This window comes from Ciconia boyciana, chromosome 19 (assembly GCF_034638445.1).
Source record: "Ciconia boyciana chromosome 19, ASM3463844v1, whole genome shotgun sequence".
Classification (NCBI taxonomy): Eukaryota; Metazoa; Chordata; class Aves; order Ciconiiformes; family Ciconiidae; genus Ciconia; species Ciconia boyciana.
The window spans coordinates 4,274,558-4,295,850 of NC_132952.1; the positions used below are offsets into that span (position 1 = coordinate 4,274,558).

A 21,293-nucleotide genomic window follows, 5' to 3' on the forward strand; every position below is an offset into this window, starting at 1 on the left:
ATACTAAGCTATATATTTCAGGGGCCAAAACACTAAGAGGAGAACACGAGGAACAACATGCAGGACGAAGTGTTTGGGTAATGGGACTCAGGCTCGGGTTTCGGAAATGCAAAGTCCTATTACATGCAGTGCTATCACAGTCTTAACAGGATTTGGATGCCTCATTTTTGAATTAATCTACAACAAATCTTCAGGTATAGCAGACAGCATAATTCAACAGGCACAATTTTTGCTTCACAAAAAGTTCAAATGACAAAAAAGGCAGACAGCAACATGACTTTAAATCAGGCAAGACACGTCCAGAAGTCCTCAGTAACCTGAATTACAGAACCAGAAATTTAGTTACAAAGCCCAGTTAAATTCCTACACAACAAGCATATGCAAAAAGCATATGCAAAAACACAGCGGAACTTCAATCTTGGTTATCTTCTTCCGAAGACCTGTCTATTACAGAGTCATTCTAAGAATACCACAATCAGCAAAAAAGACAGAAGAAACAAGTCTTTCTGTAACATAAATAAAAATCATAAATAGGAATCTATTTTTAGGTCTCTTGCCTTCAGCTTTTCTTTTCTATTATCACAGAATCGCACAGGTTGGAAAAGACCTTTAAGATCATCGAGTCCAACCATAAACCTAACACTACCAAGCCCACCACTACACCATGTCCCTAAGCACCTCATCCAAACGGCTTTTAAATCCCTCCAGGGATGGCGACTCAACCCCTTCCCTGGGCAGCCCCTTCCAATGCTGGACAACCCTTTCAGTGAAGTAAAATTTCCTAATATCCAGTCTAAACCTCCCCTGGCGCAACTTGAGGCCATTTCCTCTCGTCCTGTCACTTGTGACCTGGGAGAAGAGACCGACCCCACCTCTCTACAGCCTCCTTTCAGGCAGTTGTAGAGAGCGATGAGGTCTCCCCTCAGCCTCCTTTTCTCCAGGCTGAACAACCCCAGGTCCCTCAGCCGCTCCTCCTAAGTCTTATGCTCTAGAATTATTATACAAGCAGAAAACAGTACCTGATAGAAAGCCTCCTTTGAGGACACTGGTAGAGTAAGTCCACCTGTCTATTGCACGACCAGTGATGAAGAGACAATGCATGCGACTAAGCTGAAAGCCAGTGTTGTAACATGGGAACACAGGACATCCAATTCAGCCAGTACATGATGTGAGAACACTACATAGAGAACAAAAACCCCTGCATATTTGAGATGATTTCAAATTAATATCTACCTTGGGGTTTGAAGGCTTTGAACACTCTAGGCCAGGATGCCAGTTCCAAGGTAGTTTATCAGGAATTAGAACATAACCAAGGCTCTGACATTTGTTTAAAAGAAGCCTGTATATGGCAGAAAATCCAGATAATGGAAGAGACACTACTCTAGTAACCATAGTGCTGTCATAAATTAGTGCTGTCATAAATTGTTACCACAAGTGACAACCTCTCTAGAAATAAGACTGTGCATTCAGAGAAAACAAGTATTAGACACACTAAACGGGTAAGTTTCCAAGCATACCCAACCTGTAATCTGCAAATGCTTGCTGTTATTCCTGCAGAGAAACAAGTCTCATGGTGATGGCTCCTGATCCTCATTACTTGTATTATAATACTCCTTAGAGACCCCGAAAGGCATTCACTGCGCAGGTACTGTGCCAGGTAGTGTGCAGAAACAGAGTAGAAGGCAGTCAGACCCAAAGCATTCAACAGTCTATGTGAAGGAAAGACAGGTTGAAAAGAAAAACACTGCACACATAAATGAAGTAACTTACCCAAAGTACACAGCAGGTCTATGAAATTTCCTTTCTATTAAATTGGGAACTACAACAAAAAAACATTCTATAGAGGTGAAAGGATATTAATTTCTTCTGCAAGTTCATTTCCAAAAGTAGAACAGTTTGGTACATGACACTTCAAAAACTTAGAAACTAAACTTCATTACCAAAACTTACCACAAATTTTAAAACCAGCAGTGTCAGAAAATGTTTGTGCTTCAGATCCATTTACTTTGTGTGAAAGAAAAATATTTTGTTAAGCAGCTTGTTGAGCAATAGTAACAAAATGATTGGCCTCTGGCTACTCTTTGATCTGTGAATAGTATCTTTAGGAGCTTCTAAGGGGAAAGCCAGAGGTTGTCTTGAATTCAGGTAACGTAAAACACTGGCAGTATGGGAGGTTTGGTTTTGATCCACCTTTGGAACTCCAATTTTAAACTGTATTCCCAACAACTTGAACCAGCATGTCACAAGAATTCTGGCACTGAAGTAGAAGGAGCTGGCCTGGAGGATCTGCAGTCAACCAGACATCTGTAACTCCAACATCTCCTTTGTTATTGCAGCAAAGAATAACCAGGCCTTTCAGTGGTATGGGCCTGAATACGGTCCCTACTAGATCTGACCTAGCAGACTGGCCCTAATGTGGAATAACTCCAGATTAGAAGTCACTGCTGATCTGTTATTACTGGACTAGACTGGCCTGCAATTCTAGAACCAAACTCTCTTTTCCCCCAACTCTGCATTCAAAAGAAAGGAACTGTGTAAAAGAACAGCAATTTCAAGCCATTATAAGGAATTCTTTAACCAGATTTGTCAGAATATCTGAAGGATGACTTAGTTTTATATATAAGAATGAGAAAGCCTGTCCTGATGCACCATTCCCAGTTCCTTATATTACTCTAGAATTACTGATTGCCCCAAACACACTAACAAGAGCATCTGGATATTTTCTACATTAGACAATACCCATCAGAGAGTAGCCTCTGCAGACTAGGATTAACTGCAATGTAAAAAGCAACTTGCCTCAGTGTTATTTATTTCCTCTTTTACTTTCAAAACTTTAAACTTTAGAAAGGAACAAACCAAACCCATTAGTCAAGACTTATCACATGAAAAATCATATAAAGTGCATACTAAATGAACTTCTAGCGTTTGAAGAACGCACAGAACGGAACACTGAATATGCAGTACAACAGTGCATACCGTGTACTCTCTGTCAGGAAGTTGCTATAAGGAGCACGGAGAACAGTAGCTACAGCTGCGTGTTTCTAAGAAAATGTAAAAATACATGGAAGTATGTACGGAAAAATATATGGAAATTTAAAGAAAGTAACACTGGGTGGGGAGTCGTGAACAAAGGAGTCTAAGTCCTTATTCTGACAGATACTTTCTCACAAACTTATAGAGTGTCTTTGCTCCTCTAACCCAGTTTCTATAAAGTGGAATCAATGTTAGACACCTAGGAGTCAGGTATCCTCACACTGAGAAGATAAGCTCAATTAAGAAAAATACATCTAAATACTACATATTTGATTATTATGGTACAAAAGTTTCAGGTAAATCTGGTTTGCACTTCCCCCAGAAAGACAGAGACGCTAATACATTATAAAAAGACATGTCAGCAAGTATTCATTACAGATTATAAATCACCCTCGTTCTTCTTTCTTTTGTTTTTAGAGAAATTTTTTTACATGCCATTAAAATATTGTTTGCTGAATGCTACTACAAAGCTAGCCACCTGTAAAATTAAAGGCTGATGTTGCCAATAACAGTGTTGAAATACCTTCTGTTTAAAAGGCAAACCTACTTTGTAATTTTTAACACAACTGTATAAATATTTCTCCACCCACCCTTCACAGTTTTGTTGGTTACATTGCGTCCATTTAGACAACAACCATCTATGTCATCACACAGGATGTTAATCTTGGGTGGAGAAGAAAGAAACAATAGCAAATGAACTTTTAAGAAACCAAGATTACACATTCAAGCAGGGTCCTTCGTGATAAAAGAAGAGTGAAGACAAAAAACATCAGGGGACAAGTCAACAAAATAGCATAAGTTTCAAAAGATAATTTTTCATCTTTTGGTTTGTTTATTATTATTTTTTTCTCCCCATGTGCCTTCAACAGCTCTTCAGAGTTCTGGAGAAAATTAAAGGAGTCTGGATTAAACGCCCAAAGGACAACTAATGCTAACAATACTAAAAATAACGAGGTTAAGTGGTGGAAAAACTATGGTGACCACACACAGAGAACTGGAGTGGTAAGGTAGAAAAGCAGTTTCATCATTGCTCCCTCGGGACATGCACAGAACATACTAACTGCTTCTAGTTCTCCAGGGTTCCGATTACCATGCCAAACACACCTCCAGAGTTTCCTTATTAGTATAATAAAAAGCCTCTACACATTTGGGTTCTATTCCCAGCCTTGCTATTGACCTTGTGTAGGTCATTTAACCTCCATCTGCCTCAGTTTCTACATCTGTAAAACAGGCATAATATTACACAATATCCTTTGTAAAATGTTTCAGACTGACACTGACAATTATCATGTACAAAGACTAACTGACAGTTTTGAGAATCTATACATACATTATATGCACTTGAGCTATGTAAGGCATTTGCAACAAATAATTTATTCAAGCACCAAGTCTAGCCTTTTTTTTGGTGCTTGTAGATCATCTTTGGAAATACTTCCAGATTTCTAACTCTCACCAAACTACACAAGGACTCAAATTCATGCTTTGCTTTGACTGGGTGTTAAAATACATGGCATCTCTCTGGTCTCCTTTTGGCCAAGTGTTGCCCTCAAAATCCAGTCACTGGGGTTGAATGTTCAAAATGGAAATACCGAATTATCTATTTTTTTTAACACTGTCCATTGTCTTCTAGTGCCTCACAAAAGTTCCAGCCCAGGAGTTAAAACGGGAGTGGCTACACAGAATTCACACAGAAACTGGAGTGAAGATTAGGAAACATTTATGGGCATGTTCCTGCAACATAACACAAGTCAGATCAGTAGGTGAGGCAGCTGAAGCAGCTGAAAAACTTGCTACTAGCATCAACTCATACTGTATGAGGATAGCTCTTGGAGTTCCAGGACTAGGAAATATCTCCTAAACAAAGGAATCACCTCACAAATAAAAAGGGAGTGAATAAAAATGGGAAGATATTCCCTTCTGGGCACTACATAAGAACGTGTCTCCTTTCCGGGGTGCCAAAAGGCTAATCAACACCACTATACAGTGGTGCCCAAAGAGCTTTTCACAGAGTCGGGGTCAATGATGAAGGGCCAAGGATGCCCTTTGCAGATCCCTCTCTCTCCACATAATTTTGCACACTACAGTCTTGAAGCATAGGAATCATGCCAGGCACAGGTGGAACACTGTTGCAGGGGAAGCAACCGTTTGACATGCTAAGGGGCAGACCTCTGAGCAGCAGCTTCGTCCTCGGTCCCTGAGGGATGACAGCCCCTGCACTCCGGAGTGCGAAGTCCAACAACCAGATAGAACAACTTACCCTTTACAGTCATGGCAGTAGATGAAGTTCACCAAAAGGACTCAGATTCTTTTCTTCCCCCATTTCCTCCCTGGTTTTCTTTTACTGCTACTCCTGTCTGTCTCAGCTGGCCTAGCATGAAAAAAGCTCTCCTTTTATGATGCAGTATCTGGGACCAGGTGAGGCCCTGACTCTGCAGATAACCTAACAAATGGGCAAGAGCAGCTTGTGTTCTTATTGACAGTGCACGTGCTAGTAAATACCGACCTCCGGGGTATTCTCAGTAAACACACAGCCATCCCTAGCTTCTAAGATACACACACACACGCAAGCACTTGCTTTACCCGACACTGAACTCACACCTCACAAACAAATTATTTAACTACTCTATCCCCCAAGGAAGACAGTGATCATTTCAAATGCAGCTCCCGGCTCATCTCTCACATACACGCAACGGCCTGATAGGTTAAATGCTGCCATTTAATTACAGTAATGGAAGCTGCTATTTTTTGGTTCCCTTGAATCCTCTCTCGCTCTCTTTTTTAAACACATACAGAGTCATCTTTTAAACATGTATTTTATATTTCTGAGTTTAACAGCTGCATTCTCCTGGTTACTTGAAGAGCAGGAGCAATGATATTCCGATATTCTTCTCCGTACCTCTGAGCAACTAGCCTTTTAAATGCCACACAAAAAGGAAGACAGGTTGGGGGAGATGCCGTAAGAAGGGATACATGCTAACACTGCAGAGGCCAGCCTGCCCCTTCCTTACTTAAATGGTTTGCGTTGATTTTATTGAATAAAACTAGCTTAACCTCCCCCACCCCCCCAAATCAGCTGGGGCCTGGAGACGATAAACATGAAAATGCTTTGAGTAATTTTACTGAAAATGCTATAAACACCAGTACATCACACTGACAGTATGTCACAGTATGATTGTATTTAAATATATATGACTGGGAGTCAGAATTATCTCGGATCTAACTGTTCTTAATGCATCTGACTCAGTTTCCCCATCTAAAATGAGGATGGTATCTCCCGTTTCCCACTGAAATCTGGAGTTTGCAAACTGTTTGGAGAATGTAATGGTCTAACCAAGAGGAGAAAATGTAATCAGAAGTACATTAAATTAATCTTATAATCTTGCCATTCCACAAAAGGTGTCACAAGCTTAGTCAGTTAATATTTGCAGAGTACTTTGAATATGCAAAGTGGTATAGAAATATGGGATATATGTTTGTTAAATACTTGAGCATGCTGCAAACCACTTTTTTTTCTCAAGTGAATTCAGGAAGGGGACCGTAGGTGGCCAAAAACTAGAGGGTTTTATGGTTAGTTATTATTGAAGGAGGACACGTAACACAGCATTACATGAGTGGCACAACAACTATTTGTGGATTTTACATAGCGTATTGTGTGGCAATTAGAAAAAATCCAGAAGCAAAGCATAAGTACTTCCAAGTCAAAATAAATTCTCAGCTATGATAAGGCCACAAGACTCCTAGAAAAATACCCGTATTACACCTGTCCTCAGCTTTATTTGTCCTCTAAATGTGAAAAGCTTATTTATTTGTTCTGTGGCAGTTGGCTCACAGTCAGCCAGCCATCCATGCAGGGATATTGCCCATCTTCATTCTCTGGTATGGATATCCAGTGGTATCTCTTAAGGATGGAATCTTAAAAGGTGAGGCAAGGCAGAGACAAAGACAAATTTAATTTTATCACCATAAAAAGGGACATTTCCACATGGGCAGCAAGGACATGAATATCATGTGTATGCAGGGGCGGGGGGGGATTATAAACGCATTTTTGGCGAAATTCAATAAAGCTGATTCCACTGCATAAGGTCAGCAATTTACTTTTAAAAAATGATATGATTGCAACTTTTAATATAACCCATGTATTTGCTGCAAGATGCTCTAGAAGATTGTGTAATGTAACCACCCGACCTCTCCACAGGAGCAGAGATCACCCCATTTACCCTTTATTGTCTTGCTAAAAGCAATGCACATTTGCACGGTATGACAAAGTCAACAGCTTTTACTTCAGAGAGCCTCAGATTTCATTGAGAATGAATTCTCTGCTCTCCTCCTAGGGGAGCAGAGTCTCGCCTGGACTAGGTTCCATCAGTAAGAATAGGAAGGAATGAACCAAAGACTAAATTCCCCTTTTAGCTAAAGAAAGATGATTGCGTTCCAGATTAAAATTAAGAGAGAACAGTATGTAGCAGAAAAGCAAATAGTAGGATTTCATGTTCACGGGCACCCAAGACATAGTTTTAAACAGTGTAGAAATGCTGTCTAAGAGAACCTAGAGAATTATCTCATACAGGAACTTATTTTATCTTTCCTAGCAGGAACATATCGTTAAGTCTGAGATGAATTTCAGCAGAAGAGCAACACAGATGATCCTAATTACACTCCTTGTTTTAGCCCCAAGAGTGAAGGCTGTCTCTTTAGACTTAGAATAGCAGGTTCATTCCCAGAGCAGATCAGAAACTGAATTCCTTTACTTGCCCCAGGAAGACCGTGGGGAAACCCTGGGCTGGATGACCATGAAGAGCAAATTCGTTCTATCACAAAAATATTTTTATACAAACGTACATAGATTTCTTCAACTGTCTCAAGGTGAAGCTTGCTTCAAAGGTCAAAGCTGCAGGGCTGGATTAGGATTGCACGCAATCTGCCTGAGCCTTGACATTCTGACATTCTAAAGTTTGCAGCTCTCCCCTCCCATACATAGCTGACGGAAGTAAATTCTCAACCTCTCTGCAAGTGTGGCTTTTACTGCAGCAAGCAACTTCAAAAATCACATGCTGCAGCACCAGGAACTCTGAAACAAGCATATCAAAGCAGTTTATAAACAGAGCTAAGATAAATCTTACTAAGTTAATAATGTAAAAGTGGTAATTAACCCCATTTTACAGACAGGCAAGCTGAGAACAAGTAACTTGCCCAAAGCCAAGCAAGCAGTCATATCTCAGATCTCCAATGCTTGCTTTTAGATTCTAACTACAGAAGTGACTTTCTGTTGGCACTCTGCATTTACTTTCACTTGAAAACATGATAAGTAAATTATTTAATTTACAAGTCAGACTTAGGGTCTGGGTCTTTTCTGCCCATCACTAAGGCTAACAATTTCAGTACTCAGAATATAACTGACTATTTTAGCATTGTCTTCTAGAACACACTTCAACTCACTCTGCTGTAATCATATTGGTTTGTCAATGCTACCAGGAATGGAAATATTATTTTGACAGTAAACAAGGCAGATATGACTCAAAACACACTCAGTGAGCAATAGGAGTTAATTTTGCAAAGCCATTTTTAACGGCTCTTTTACATTACATAGTTACTGTCAGATAGCCAAGTGGAGAGACATCATTAAACCCATGACATTCCAATTATTTGTTAAAATTAAGCTTACAACCAATATATTGTAGCATACACAACTTCCTGGGCAGCAAACCAGTCTGTTGCAATTTATCAATAATTTTCAAGCTACAAAAACATGGCAAAGGTGATTCTGGACTCTTCACTGAAATCGTGAGGAATTTCTGTGGCCCAATAGAAACAGGAGATGTAGCAGACTGTTTACCCAATATACTCTAAATGAATCGCCTCTCTTGTTCTGTGGAGTATAGATCTAAATGGTTCAAGATCACTGTAGGTTGAGCCTGAAGTGAGAGAGGAAGGATATTACCACTAATGTGACTTGTATCCTCTGTTATAGAACACATATATCGGCATTTAGAGGATGTAAAATTTGAGAGTCGCTCCCTCAATGGCTTCTTCACATCATTAAACATCAAAGGGTGCCTCTTGTGACGCACCTTCTCAACACTTCACACAGAAAACCAAAGAGAAAGTCACTGAGATTTCTGTGTTTTTCATATTAAATAGCAGAGCTGGTATCAAAGCCCTTTAAAATAATCTCCCTTAAACCAATACACTGTGAAGATTAGTAGGCTCTCAGTTTTCCATGACTTTTTTTCTTCTGCTCCCTTTAAACAGGCCCAAGTAGAACATGAACTCATGTTCAGCAACATAACTGAGTTCAGAGCCAGTAGTCTAGAGTATTCAAGCCACATGTGCAAGTAAAAAACACTGCAAGATGACAAGCTTGTTGGAGCTATCCAGTAACAATGATGATGTATTTTCCTGCTAGTGAAAAGTACTTCTATGAAAGAATTCTTTAGTTCCAAGAAGAGCTCATCAACAAACTTCTAGAACTCAATACAGAAAGTGTTTCTTCAAAAAACCCCAAAATGTTCTGGAGAAAAGTAATGATTTCATAACAATTCAAAAACCATTTTTCCAAATATATTCACTGTAATATTATGGTACATATTATATTATTCTATCAATCTCTTTTATTATCAGTTACAATATTAAAGATTCCAGTCTAATCAATACAGAGTGATCCGACAGGTCTATAATATTTCATTTTTTAAAAAAACTCTGCAATTTTAAATATTAACCCCTATGTAATATAAAAATAAATTTCCAAATCTCAGAATTTCCAATTGGATAGAAATGTATTGTTCAACCTAGTTTCTAGATACCATTGAGCTATAAAAAACAATTGTTATAAAACAATGAAACGTACACTGAGACGAACAATGTTCGTCTAAAATAACAAACTCACTTGTAAGTAACTATAGTTTCTGTCAAACACACACACTTTTCTTAATCATCTGGCTATGACAAACATTAAAAGGCAGCAAACAGAAAGGACTGCCTTCCTTTGTACACTGCATCACATGGCTGGTTATGCCTAAACTAATGTCAGGTGGTTTTCTGCCCTCTCTTGAATCACTAGTGACTGGGACAAGAGTCAAAGATGAGATATGAACTGATTTCTCCATGTGGATAGGGACTAAATACTTTTTCCAAACTTCCTTCCAAATCTTGAGGAATGATAGTGAAGGCTTTCTATCAACCATAAAGATTTTCTTCCAAAAACCCGACAAGTCCATAGAATAGCCATATCTGATTCCCCAGGATGATCAATTTATCACATTTTGTTCACACTACTGCTGCAGGTCTCTTCTTGCCAAAGAAGCCAAGAAAATCTGTAAACTTCATGACAAGTTCAGATAACACAAACAGTGGTAAAATTGATGGGGGAAAAGAGTCAGCATGATGAATAGGCTGTTGCTGAACAGCAAGTGACAGATATGCAGACGGAAGACTGGCAGGATAGGGAGACATCTCCTTCACAGCAGATGGATAGAGATCCTCAATCATTTTCAGGAAGAAAAAAGAAGGCAACTAATACAAAATACAGAACTGCGGAACAAATTTCTGGATCATGAGCACATGTATTCTTCTGGATTATGAGACTCCAGCAGTGGAAATCCTCCCTGTATGTTGAACATTATCAGCACTGGGCAAACATAGCAGAGTGCCAAAAATGGATGTGACTACCGATAATGCTGATTCAGATAGGAACCATTGTGAGTTTGTTAGCAATGAAAGCATTCATTCTCTCACTCTTCATTCTTCTGCTCCCTGATAAGTTCCTTGGGAGACAACCAGATTTCCCCATTTATGCAGGGTTGTATTGACCCAAAGCTTGGATGGGAGACACCTAAAGAACAAACTGGTAGCATGAACAGGTGTAGGACATATTTTTCTTTAACCTAAGCAAAATATTATAAGGCACATTAACTGTCTTTCACAGTCATAAACAGAGGCCTTAGCATCTTTAGTAATTAAATATCCCATAGTGCTTTTCAAGAATCTTAGTAAATTTTTTACCCAGTAATTACATTGTCTATCCCTAAAGCTCCCTGCAAGATCACTTAGATAAAATATTCTTCATTTCCTCTCCTAAAAACCACGTAGTGATGTTAAGCAGCTGCTGTCCTCTACCTCAGAGGTGAATGCTTTTTAGTGGAAAGCACAGTGAGATCTAGATAACCCTATACATACCATCAAACATGCTCCATGCAAATAGCTGCAAAGTTTCAATGGTTAATGGGTACAAAGATCCTCAAATGAAAAGCATTATGAAAATGTAGAATGCACTGACTTCCGTTTAACCTGTACAGTCATTTCTGTAAGTCTACACAAGCTGTTAGACTTACTTTATGCTACTCAAACACCTGCTCCAAACTTCTTCAATAACCAGAAAGCACACCCTCCCTGGTTCTACCTATGCTGGTGAACTTTCTCTCGTTGGGTGTTAAAGGAATTTGTTCTAGATGCTTAATACACTAAGTATATTCTTGCAATAAATTTTTGCTATCAGTATCTGAATTCTAGGCCTTGCAAGTGCAAGTGATGAGGTCTGCACAGGCACAAAACACTTCCTAGACAGCTAGAGAACAAGTTACGCAACCTGCAAGTACAAAACAGGACAAGGGCTCGCTCACATAATCAGTTATGCAGTGAAGTTAAGTCTTCACTCCTTTTCTTCACCACCTCTTAAATCCATGTTCTGTCAGCATGTTTGAAGAGAAGGACAAGTCATCTAGCATTCCTTGAAGAGTCTACACTTATGGCCTGATCACACATTCTTGCATCAAACATGGTCATTTCTAGAAAAGCGTAAGGTTTGGAGGGCCATAGCAGTTTGGCCCAAATAGGTATTGTGACAGCACAGGCTACTAACTATATTTTTTTGCATGAGTTGTCACTGGACTCTATTGGTATTATATTTTCTTCTCAAGGAAAAGCTTTGTAAAAACTGTTTGAGCTTCACTGAGACATGTTAAAGAATTAATTACAAAGTAAAGCTGAAGGAGAAAATTAATTTTGGAAACACAAGAGGTTACTTTTCTTTTCCTCCCTTTTCTGGAAGTGGGGGAGGAAAGGCAGTTATTTTCATCTTCATGCTGGGGGCAGGAGTTGGGAGCTGTCCAGTCGATAACCTGGCCATCAGAACAAGGTTTGTAATTAAAAGGTCAGTGACCTGGAAAGCTAGAGCCTCACTCTCAGGGCCTCTCCGTAATGACGGCACTATTAAATTAAGACTGTTATGAAATCAATGCTAAAAAAGCTTTCATGGTAACGAGATTCCATTCAAGGACATGCAAACTGCCTCATGAAATGGACTTAAATTATAAAAAAGAAAAGTAATAAAAGAGGGTTAAATTGAAATCTGCTGAAGAATTTACTTCCTTTAAAGCTCTCCAGCAGTGGGCTGTGCCCCCTTCTCTCAGGTCCTCAAGGTGATCCACTTGGGTTTCTTTGGCAAAGAAGGAAAGTCAGGGGTTCAACGTCAAAGAATGCAGACTACAGAAAAAGGAAGAAAATTAAGACAGTTTTCTGCTGGAGATTCTAGGGCTGACAGCATTTGTTTCCAGGGAATCAAGTGTCTTTGAGTGATTGGGAAGGAGCATGTACAATTAAACAATTCATCTCTTCAGAAATCACCATAGCCTGGCATCTTGACACTGGCAAAATTTTCTGGAACTCTGATGCACTGCGAAAAACTGTGCAAGGAAAACCTTGTGTAGTAACTCACTTCCTACCAGCCAAAGTAATGAAAGAGATTAGTAGATACAATACGTAAAAGGACAACACTTCCAACAACCTCCAACTCATCTCGCCAAGCAAGAGTGCAACTGCTTTTGGAAGCATGTAGCCCATTATGTTACATATATATAGAAAAGACCAATCCAGATAGCGTATCTTCTGAAGACTGTCCAACCTTCTGGGTGGATATTTTCCCAATAAAACTCAACAATTATACATTTACTTGCCCTAATGCACTTCTGTTCTCCCACCACTATAATTTCTGAGCTCCTTGTATGCTTTTGTCTGTTCCCACAATCCCACTCTGGGAACGCATTACTGGACTTGTTTTACATATGAAGAGAACAAGCAACTACGAAAAGGTTTTTCATCCAGGATTACACAATAAATCTGTATCCTAGCAGTTTTTCCCTTCCCTGCCCCAAAAGACTAGCACCCTGAAAAATAGAGCTCCACATGGATAGTGCACTTCCACCCCCTTTTCTCTATCTTGCCAGAAGTTACAGACTCAGAGTACACAAAATTAACAAGCCACATGAGTTACCGGATGGGTAAGCAAGCAGTACAGGACATCTGAGGCACAACAGTTAGATGACAGACACATTTCCACAAGGGTTTAAACCCCACATGCTGTCTAATTACTCCCAAGGCGCCGCCGATTCTGTGGCATGTCATCAGCAGAATCAGCGAGTTGGACAAAAAACAAACAGCATCTTTTTTTCCTTTCTTTTCTTTCAGATACTCTGAGGGGAAACAGCTGTTTTTCCCTTCATCTGAAGAAGTTCATGATAAAAAGGAGGAAATGTCATAAATTACACAAAATGCCAGTGTAAGCTTCAAAGAAAATGATAAATGATTCTAATAACTTCATGTTTCTCATTAATGCCTCTGTATTTGGGAGTTTAAAAGTGCTTAAGACAACAGAGAAATCTCATCCAACTTTTGAAAGACCTTTTACAAATCCAGGACACCCTCACTCTCCCAACTGTCATCAACGCTATCATCCCATGTTCCAGAGATCGCACTTCAGCAAATCCCTGACCTGCGAGTAACCAGGAAAGCCTACCTGTAGCCCCTGCAACTACTGTTTCACAAGAAACCAAACCCAGTCCAGCTGATGATCCTGAAGAAACTTTCATTTCTCACTGCACTGAGGTGCATTAAACAAACCCCACTTCCTATATTGAATATTAATTAATATTAAAAAGAAATAAAATTTGATTGGCCTTTTTTAGGAAGGAGACCCTTATAAAAAAGAAAAAAATATAATTCAAGGTGGAACCATCTCTGCAAGTCTCAGAAGTTAAATTTCTTAGGCAAAGTCAGGAATGCAGGACCTGAGAGCTCACCCACAACTAATGCTCTACTCCTGTCCCTGTAGCCTGCATAGGCTGTAGCTGGGGGAGTGGAAGGCTCCTCCAGGGTTAGGGCACCTGGGCTTTTCACTCCGCATTCACAGACACAAGGTGATCCAGCACCATCCTCTCTACTGCAGGAGTTTTTAACCAGACTGTGGGGAGTCACAGACCTCTCCTGTACGGTTCCACGAAAGTAACCACAAAAGACAAGTTCGTACATGGTGCACAACTATCTACAGATATCAAAATTCCCCTTCACCGAACTTCTTCTGGGGTCCATAAAAAGATCTTCTATTGCAATTTCTGCTTGAAGAAACTTGGATCAGAGTAACCGTGAAAAAATACATGAGTACTTCTGTACTATTTCCTACAAAGATAATTTTAAAAGAGACTCTTGTAATGGAAATGGTTTCTCTACAGAAAATGCTTTTTTGTCTGGCAGTGAGGACTTCTCTACCAGGCAGCCTAACTATCTGTAAAATGGGGATAAACATCATCATCGGGATGACATCAACTGGGTGTTAAAGGAATTTGTTCTAGATGCTTAATACACTAAGTATATTCTTGCAATAAATTTTTGCTATCAGTGTATCAGACAATAGGGGGGAACAGCCTACCAAACCGGGTAATCCCTCATTTACTCAGGACTAAACTAGTCACAACATCTACATTTCAAGAATAATTGCCTCCATCTGCTAGAGCACATAGGTACCATGACAGTATGTACCTTCTGCTCTCGAGCACTGAACAGAGGTCACGTTGTAAGCTCAGTGGTCAGATTCCATATAGACGTATTGCCAGTGACTGCTGGGTACAGGCACTACTGGGCCCTGCTCCTTCCCATCTCCTACTGTTAAGTTTTCAAACAAACAATTAGCACAAAGGGAAGGAGGGCTAATTAACAAACAGGAACAAACAAACAGCTCTACCAAACCATTTCTGCTCTTTAGTAATTATTAGCCAAGTAATTCATAAGAAGTATTAGTCGGGCCATGGTTTCTCTGTGCCTCCATCTCCCCACCCTTCCTCTTCTCCCAGTCAGGGATTTATTAAAATTAAACAGATTAGATGGAGCTCCTGATACTAAAAACTGTTCAGTGAAGCCTGCGGTGGGGAAGTGCAGAGCAAACACCAGAGACATTTGTCTCTAAATTGCTCTAAATACCTTCTGCAAATGAAATTCTAACCCAGCTGTGTTGAGAGAGAAAATGAGGAATAACTGGTCATTGTCAGCACAGAATAAGATCAGGCAGTTATAATATTGCACGATATACTGGGGGCTAAGGATCTCTCGGCAACAATAGATTTTGTATCAGGTTACCCCGGGTAATCAGCACAGCTTTTAGGCTCAGCTTTCCCTTGCTTCATTGCTTCAATGATAGAGTTGAAATCCCCAAGCTTTTATGATTAATTACTCCCCGTAGGTCCACATATTTCAAGGAAAAACTCATGGAGCACAGTGGCCAACAGGCTCCAAATTTTAATGCCATCCTCTTGGCAGGGCAGGGCAAGCAACATACCTATGTGATTGGAATGTTCTCTAACTGGCACTAGAACAAGCAGGGAGAGGGTCACACTCAAAATGATGTACCCATGAACTACCTGTCATGACATCATTGCTAAAACACAAGACTGCCATTCCCTTCTAGGTCCTCTGCTATTCAAGATGAGCAAGGTGATGCATATACTTGAACTCTCCACCTCATGACATCAGGCCTCAGGCGTCTCAATAAACAGTTCATAACCTCAAACAGAATAATATATATTTCACAGGCTTCCCTACTTTTCAAAACTCAACATCTCTAGCTATAGAATTTGACGTACCCTGAAGTATTTATGACTTCAATGTACAAGTGGGTCACTCCCCTCTGAAGTTTGGAGTTTGTATTTTCAGTATCACTCCAACTGCTTAAAGTGCTCCATAGTGCATGTAATTAACTCCAAGGTAAGACTGTCCTTATTATTTACATCTTGCGGTAAGGATCTAAGCAATATGGTCCCAGGAGGGTAGCATAATATGGAGTGAACTTCACCCAAAATGTACTGTAAGTTGTGGACTAAAAACTTTAAAAAGAAAAAAAAGAACAAAAGATAGTTCCGCTATGAGTCAGAAAGCAAAATAAATTCTCAGTAGGCAATGGCCAAAGTATGTTCCATCTGTCTAAGACGATATAGGATTTGTCAGGATCTGTTCTATCCCTGCTACAGAAAAGGGCTAAACTCAGTCAGTAGTTTACCATTTCAGCCTGAAAGTCAGGTTAACCCCAAGCTTGACCTTAACCTGGCCTTGTTTACTTTCACCAAGTCCTCTGCCCTTCATTCCTCTCTCTGGCTCTCTTCAGAAGTATTCGACCTTTTCACCTAGAAGCTGGTCATTCTAAAGCCAACGTCACTATGGTTAGAACTGACCAACTAGTCCGCTACTCTAAACTGTCCTCATTTCAGAAAAGATCTGATAATAGTTAACCCAAAAACTTCCAATGTGTCTTCTGTATTCTACAATTCCACATCTGGTGCCAATATTGCTCTAGTCAGTTTGGAAGAAAAGAGCCTGATATTTCTTACAAACTTGAAACCTTTTTTTGAGACAGACTACTTGCTTTGTCCTTAACTTCTAATTTTCCATAGCAATATATTTTGGCTTTACACTAACTCAAGCTCCCTCACTACCACTGAGACCACAAACTTAAGAGTCCATACCTTTCTTCTTCAGAAATGCTCTTCTGGTTGCAGGAGGACTTTGGCGGACTCGTGGATTCTGTAAAAACTTCACTGCTGTCACAATCTGATGAGGGTAGGAGGATTGGAGAAATAGAAGAGAGAAAAGATCCAAGTTAGGAATGGTCAAATTCCTATTTTACATTATGCATTCTGTACTGCAGAGTAAGGCATCACATCCAACATATGGAGACGGTCTGGAGCTGACACCGATCCAACTTTCAGAAATGGTTCAACGAGCATCAGAGTTTGTGGCTCAACTCTAATCAGACAGCACAAGTACGGTATTTCAACTCAGAAGTTTCTTCTTGAATTGCTCTTGGAGCAGCTCAACCTGTACGGAAAACTCTCTTAAGATTCTTAGGGGCTTCTGTCATTTATATTGTGATCTTCTTACCTAAGTTGGCTCCTATACTTGAGGGCAATCTTGAGACAATGCATGTGATCTGTAACAGGAGGCTTACTAGTAAGAATGCTTCATTTCTATCTGACTTAAAGCTCCCTGCAAATTCTAAGAGATCAAGGCCTTTTCTGCCATCATTCTAATTTACTGAAAGCAATAAATAAACCTCAGCTTGTCATGATTGGAAAAGAAGCAACTTCACATGTTTTGGATCACATAACAAAAATATCCAAAAAAGTCACTTTTCATGACATAAACAGGTAGGTGAGCAGTTAAATTTATGTTCCACATCAGCAGAAATCACAGATTACTTTTGTCTAAAGACTGACTTCCCCATCCTTCTTTAAGGTGACATAGCACTTAAAACAAACCACTTATTCAAACAAAGGGTAAAGTATGGGGTAATACTCAATGGCATCGACGACAACGGCACTAGGTTTTTACACTTCCACTTAGTGCCAATGAAAGGTATTTGATTTTTTCCTTCATATGGTAGGTCACCTTTCCACATACTCTCCTATACTATTATACACATTATTACGTGTTGCTGCACTAGTGAAAAACAGCTGATTCATTTTACTTTTATACAAAGACATCTGTTCTGACTGTGGCATAAGGGGGAATAATTTGCCTGAAGTTAACAGCACTTAGGAGATGGACACATTCATGTGAGCTAGTGGAAGAGACGACTTCCTTCCTCTAGAGCTAAAAATAACCATGCATCTGCATGGAAGAGGTTTTTCTCCCCAAACAGTGGCATGAACCTTCTCCTAAAATGGTGGTATATGCTAGACCTATGTTAGGTAGGTCTTGAAGACTTTATCTTAGAATACAGTTTCTGGAATTCAGTTCCAAAAAGGTTTTCAGAACTTTTCACAGCAGAAAAAGAAAGAAAAAAATAGCATCACTACTGAAATCGCTAAGTTTCACTTTGTGTTTGAATCAAACCCTTCGAATATGCATTTCTGGTCAGAGAGCAAAGTTCTGATGGGTTTAATGGCACTTTCAATGTACTCCTCAGTGCATTCCATCAATGTTTTTTTTCTTTTAAATTGCATCTCTTATTTCTTTAAATACATTAATCAGGCTAGTGTAGGCAAAACGGATCCATTGGACAATGCAATAAACATGAATTATCATCTATCCAACACGCATAATGGCTTAAAAATACATAATAGCAGGTGTAGTTTAAATGATTAGTTATTACACCTGTGGTGGGTCTGATTCAATTGGGGAAAATCATCTTTAATAGGTTAAAAGGTTTAGATCACCAGGCTTCCCTTAAAGTGGCTGTAGAGAGGGTATGATGGAGTACGCTGTCATTACTAATTCATTTAAGAAAAACATGGGGGATACAGCAAAGAACAGCAGAAACGAGCGAATCCAATTTAAACATCAGGTAAAGCAGAAAACACCTTTTAAAAAAGCATGATAAATGAATTTGGAAGAGAGACAAAATTGACATATTTATTTTAACGGGAATTTGACAAAGTCCCAGCACACTTCAAAGTTGGGAGGATAAAATGAATGGGGTATTTTTAATTCTTTTCCTTTTCTTATTTTCCTTCATTTTTTCCCTTAAGTTTACATTCAGTAATTTTGAACCATAAAATACTATAGCAAAATATCCCACATAAAGTACACTTCGGTTTCATTTATGCGCACTTGATCTGTCTCCTGCTGAAATGCAGGTGACAGGCAAATCACAGATTTAAACTGTGCTGATATTGCTATGCCAGATGCAGAAATATAAAGCGCCCAAACTAATAACCTTAAGATAATATGCTGAATAAGAAAGATGCCCAAATGAGCAGACCAACAGATACGTGAACATATCAAAACCACTTTCCTTCTAACAATAATTACTTGTTTGTTTCTTCAGAAACTCCTCAACACTCCCTCCCACATTGAGTGAGCTAGAGACACAGACACAAAAGGCCTGCAGACCTGAAATTCTGCAAGCTCTCATATTTAATTATCAGCTTTTAAGCATTAAAAAACCTGTAAGAAATAAGCAGTATTTTTCACTGTGCTATTTCAAGCACAACCATGTGAACATTTTATTGATTCTAACTATTAAAACTTATTTTTGCCTTGTAAAAATGTAAACATATCAGTAGTAAATTTCACTCCAAAATAAACTTCTATTTTATCTCTTCCCTGCATCACTTCCTCCATTATTCACAAAGTTTTTAATCTTAAACCAAAATAAAATCACAAGCAACAACAAACTTCAAACCTCTGAACATTCCTCCTATAGGCTGAGCTGAAACTTCTTCATTTTTATAATTCATCTTGTATACATGAGCAACTTCTGAAGCAATTTTGGCCATGTCAAAATGCCAATATTTTCAACAAACATACACAAGAACTTTCCTACCGTCTATGGATCATTTTCTTTGCACAAACAAGGGAAACTGCAGTCCATAATTTAAACAACAGAAAAAGGAGGAGGAAGATGAGAAGACTTCGCAGTCCTGTGTATAGCCAAAAAAATCATGCAGCAAATAGCACTCTGACTCAGCTGGTAACATTGTTCCATACTATTTCTGTATCATTTGTAACGCTTCTCCAAATTTTTATAGTATTAGAACACTGCCAAATAATGTGCATTGTATCACTACTCTGATTCTTAGATTGCCAGCACACACTGGCCACAAACTAGTTTTATCTAGCGGATCAGGTACATATCTCCCTTAATGAAAGATGGTGTATTTGGCTTTTAAAAGCAAGTCAATTCCATAAAGTTACTATCCTACCATCGCTTCTCCTGCAGTGATATGATACACAAAGACATATTTCTGACTCGGTGGCGGTGGGTGGAATCCTGCAGCAGGTCTTGTCCTACAGTTTGATTTTCTAATTAGAAGATGAATGTAACTATTCATGGATTATATTTGTGCCTGGCCAAATTACATAAATTCAGGCCAAATATTCTGCTTCAATGTCAAAGATATAAAACGGAGACAGGAACTTTATTGCAGATGTTGTGGGAGTGCAGCAGGCTGGCAAAATTCTGGGCCAAAGCACAGCACTTTGACGTTATAGCCAAGGTCCCTCATTCCTAATTTCCCTCCCTTTTCTGTTAATGGGGAAGGGAAAGACAGCCTTATTTCTTATTATGCTCAAAGCTGCAGGGTTTCCAATGCAGCAATCTAAGCTGCTTTATCAGTTACTAGCATTAGAAAAATAAACCAAGAAATTTAAAATACTGTGGCAAATGTCCACTTTTTCTACCATCTCAAAAAATAAACCCCAATCAATTAACAAAAATGTGAAAGAAAATCACCTTCATTAATAAAAGTTCCACAGGATTCAGTAACAGAGTTCCACGTGGAAAACAAAATCAAAAGCCACGAGGAGCACAGCCGGTAAGAGCTCTAATAGATTTCCTAATACTGGGAACCCTCTGTAGGTTATTACTAAACAGCATTTGTTGATAGACTGAGACTTTGAGATGACCTGGGATGTAAAGGTTGGGTCTGAATTATACGTTGCAAGGGATAGTATTTTGTCTTTCTGAGTGGATCTGTATCTGTTTAAATGCAACACTTCTTTTCATTAAGCAGAGGCGGCACAGGCCATGAACTATGCACAGACAGTTTACATTACATGTGCGGAAGCAATCAACGCTGGCAATATACATGACGTATGTAAAAGAAGTTGGAATTAATTTTTTTCCAGTGTATTAAAAAATAATAATATGGCAGTATCAACACGCACTCAACCTATTTCAGCCAGAGCAGAAGGCCACAGCTATAGGGCAAATGGAACTGATCAATATATTAGCCTACAGCAACACCCCCTCAGTGTACGGCTGTATGTTTGCAAGGCTCAGAAGATTAAATTGTCTGTGAAAGGTTTCTGCACTCCTACTCTAAAGGAGATACCCAGAATCCTGTTAACAAGCATCAGGCTAAAGCCAACTTACGTTTTAACAAGGGCTGACTTAAAAGCCTGGCACTGCAACGAACAAGAAAACCCCTTCAAACAGAAATGCTGCGTTTCAGTAAGAAATCAGTGCTCTGCCAGGACTAACTTGACAAATATGGTTATCGGTG

The 21,293-nt window shown here is 39.3% G+C and overlaps 1 protein-coding gene across 2 annotated transcripts in view; it reads right to left on the minus strand.

Moving 5' to 3' along the window:
- PEX14 (peroxisomal biogenesis factor 14) overlaps positions 1-21,293 on the minus strand; it is an 80,355-nt gene that overhangs the window by 24,963 nt on the left and 34,099 nt on the right. For both annotated transcript variants that reach the window (XM_072884344.1, XM_072884345.1), the window contains exon 3: positions 16,812-16,896. In XM_072884344.1, the coding sequence (XP_072740445.1) occupies positions 16,812-16,896 (85 nt within the window). The remainder of the gene's footprint in view (positions 1-16,811; positions 16,897-21,293) is intronic.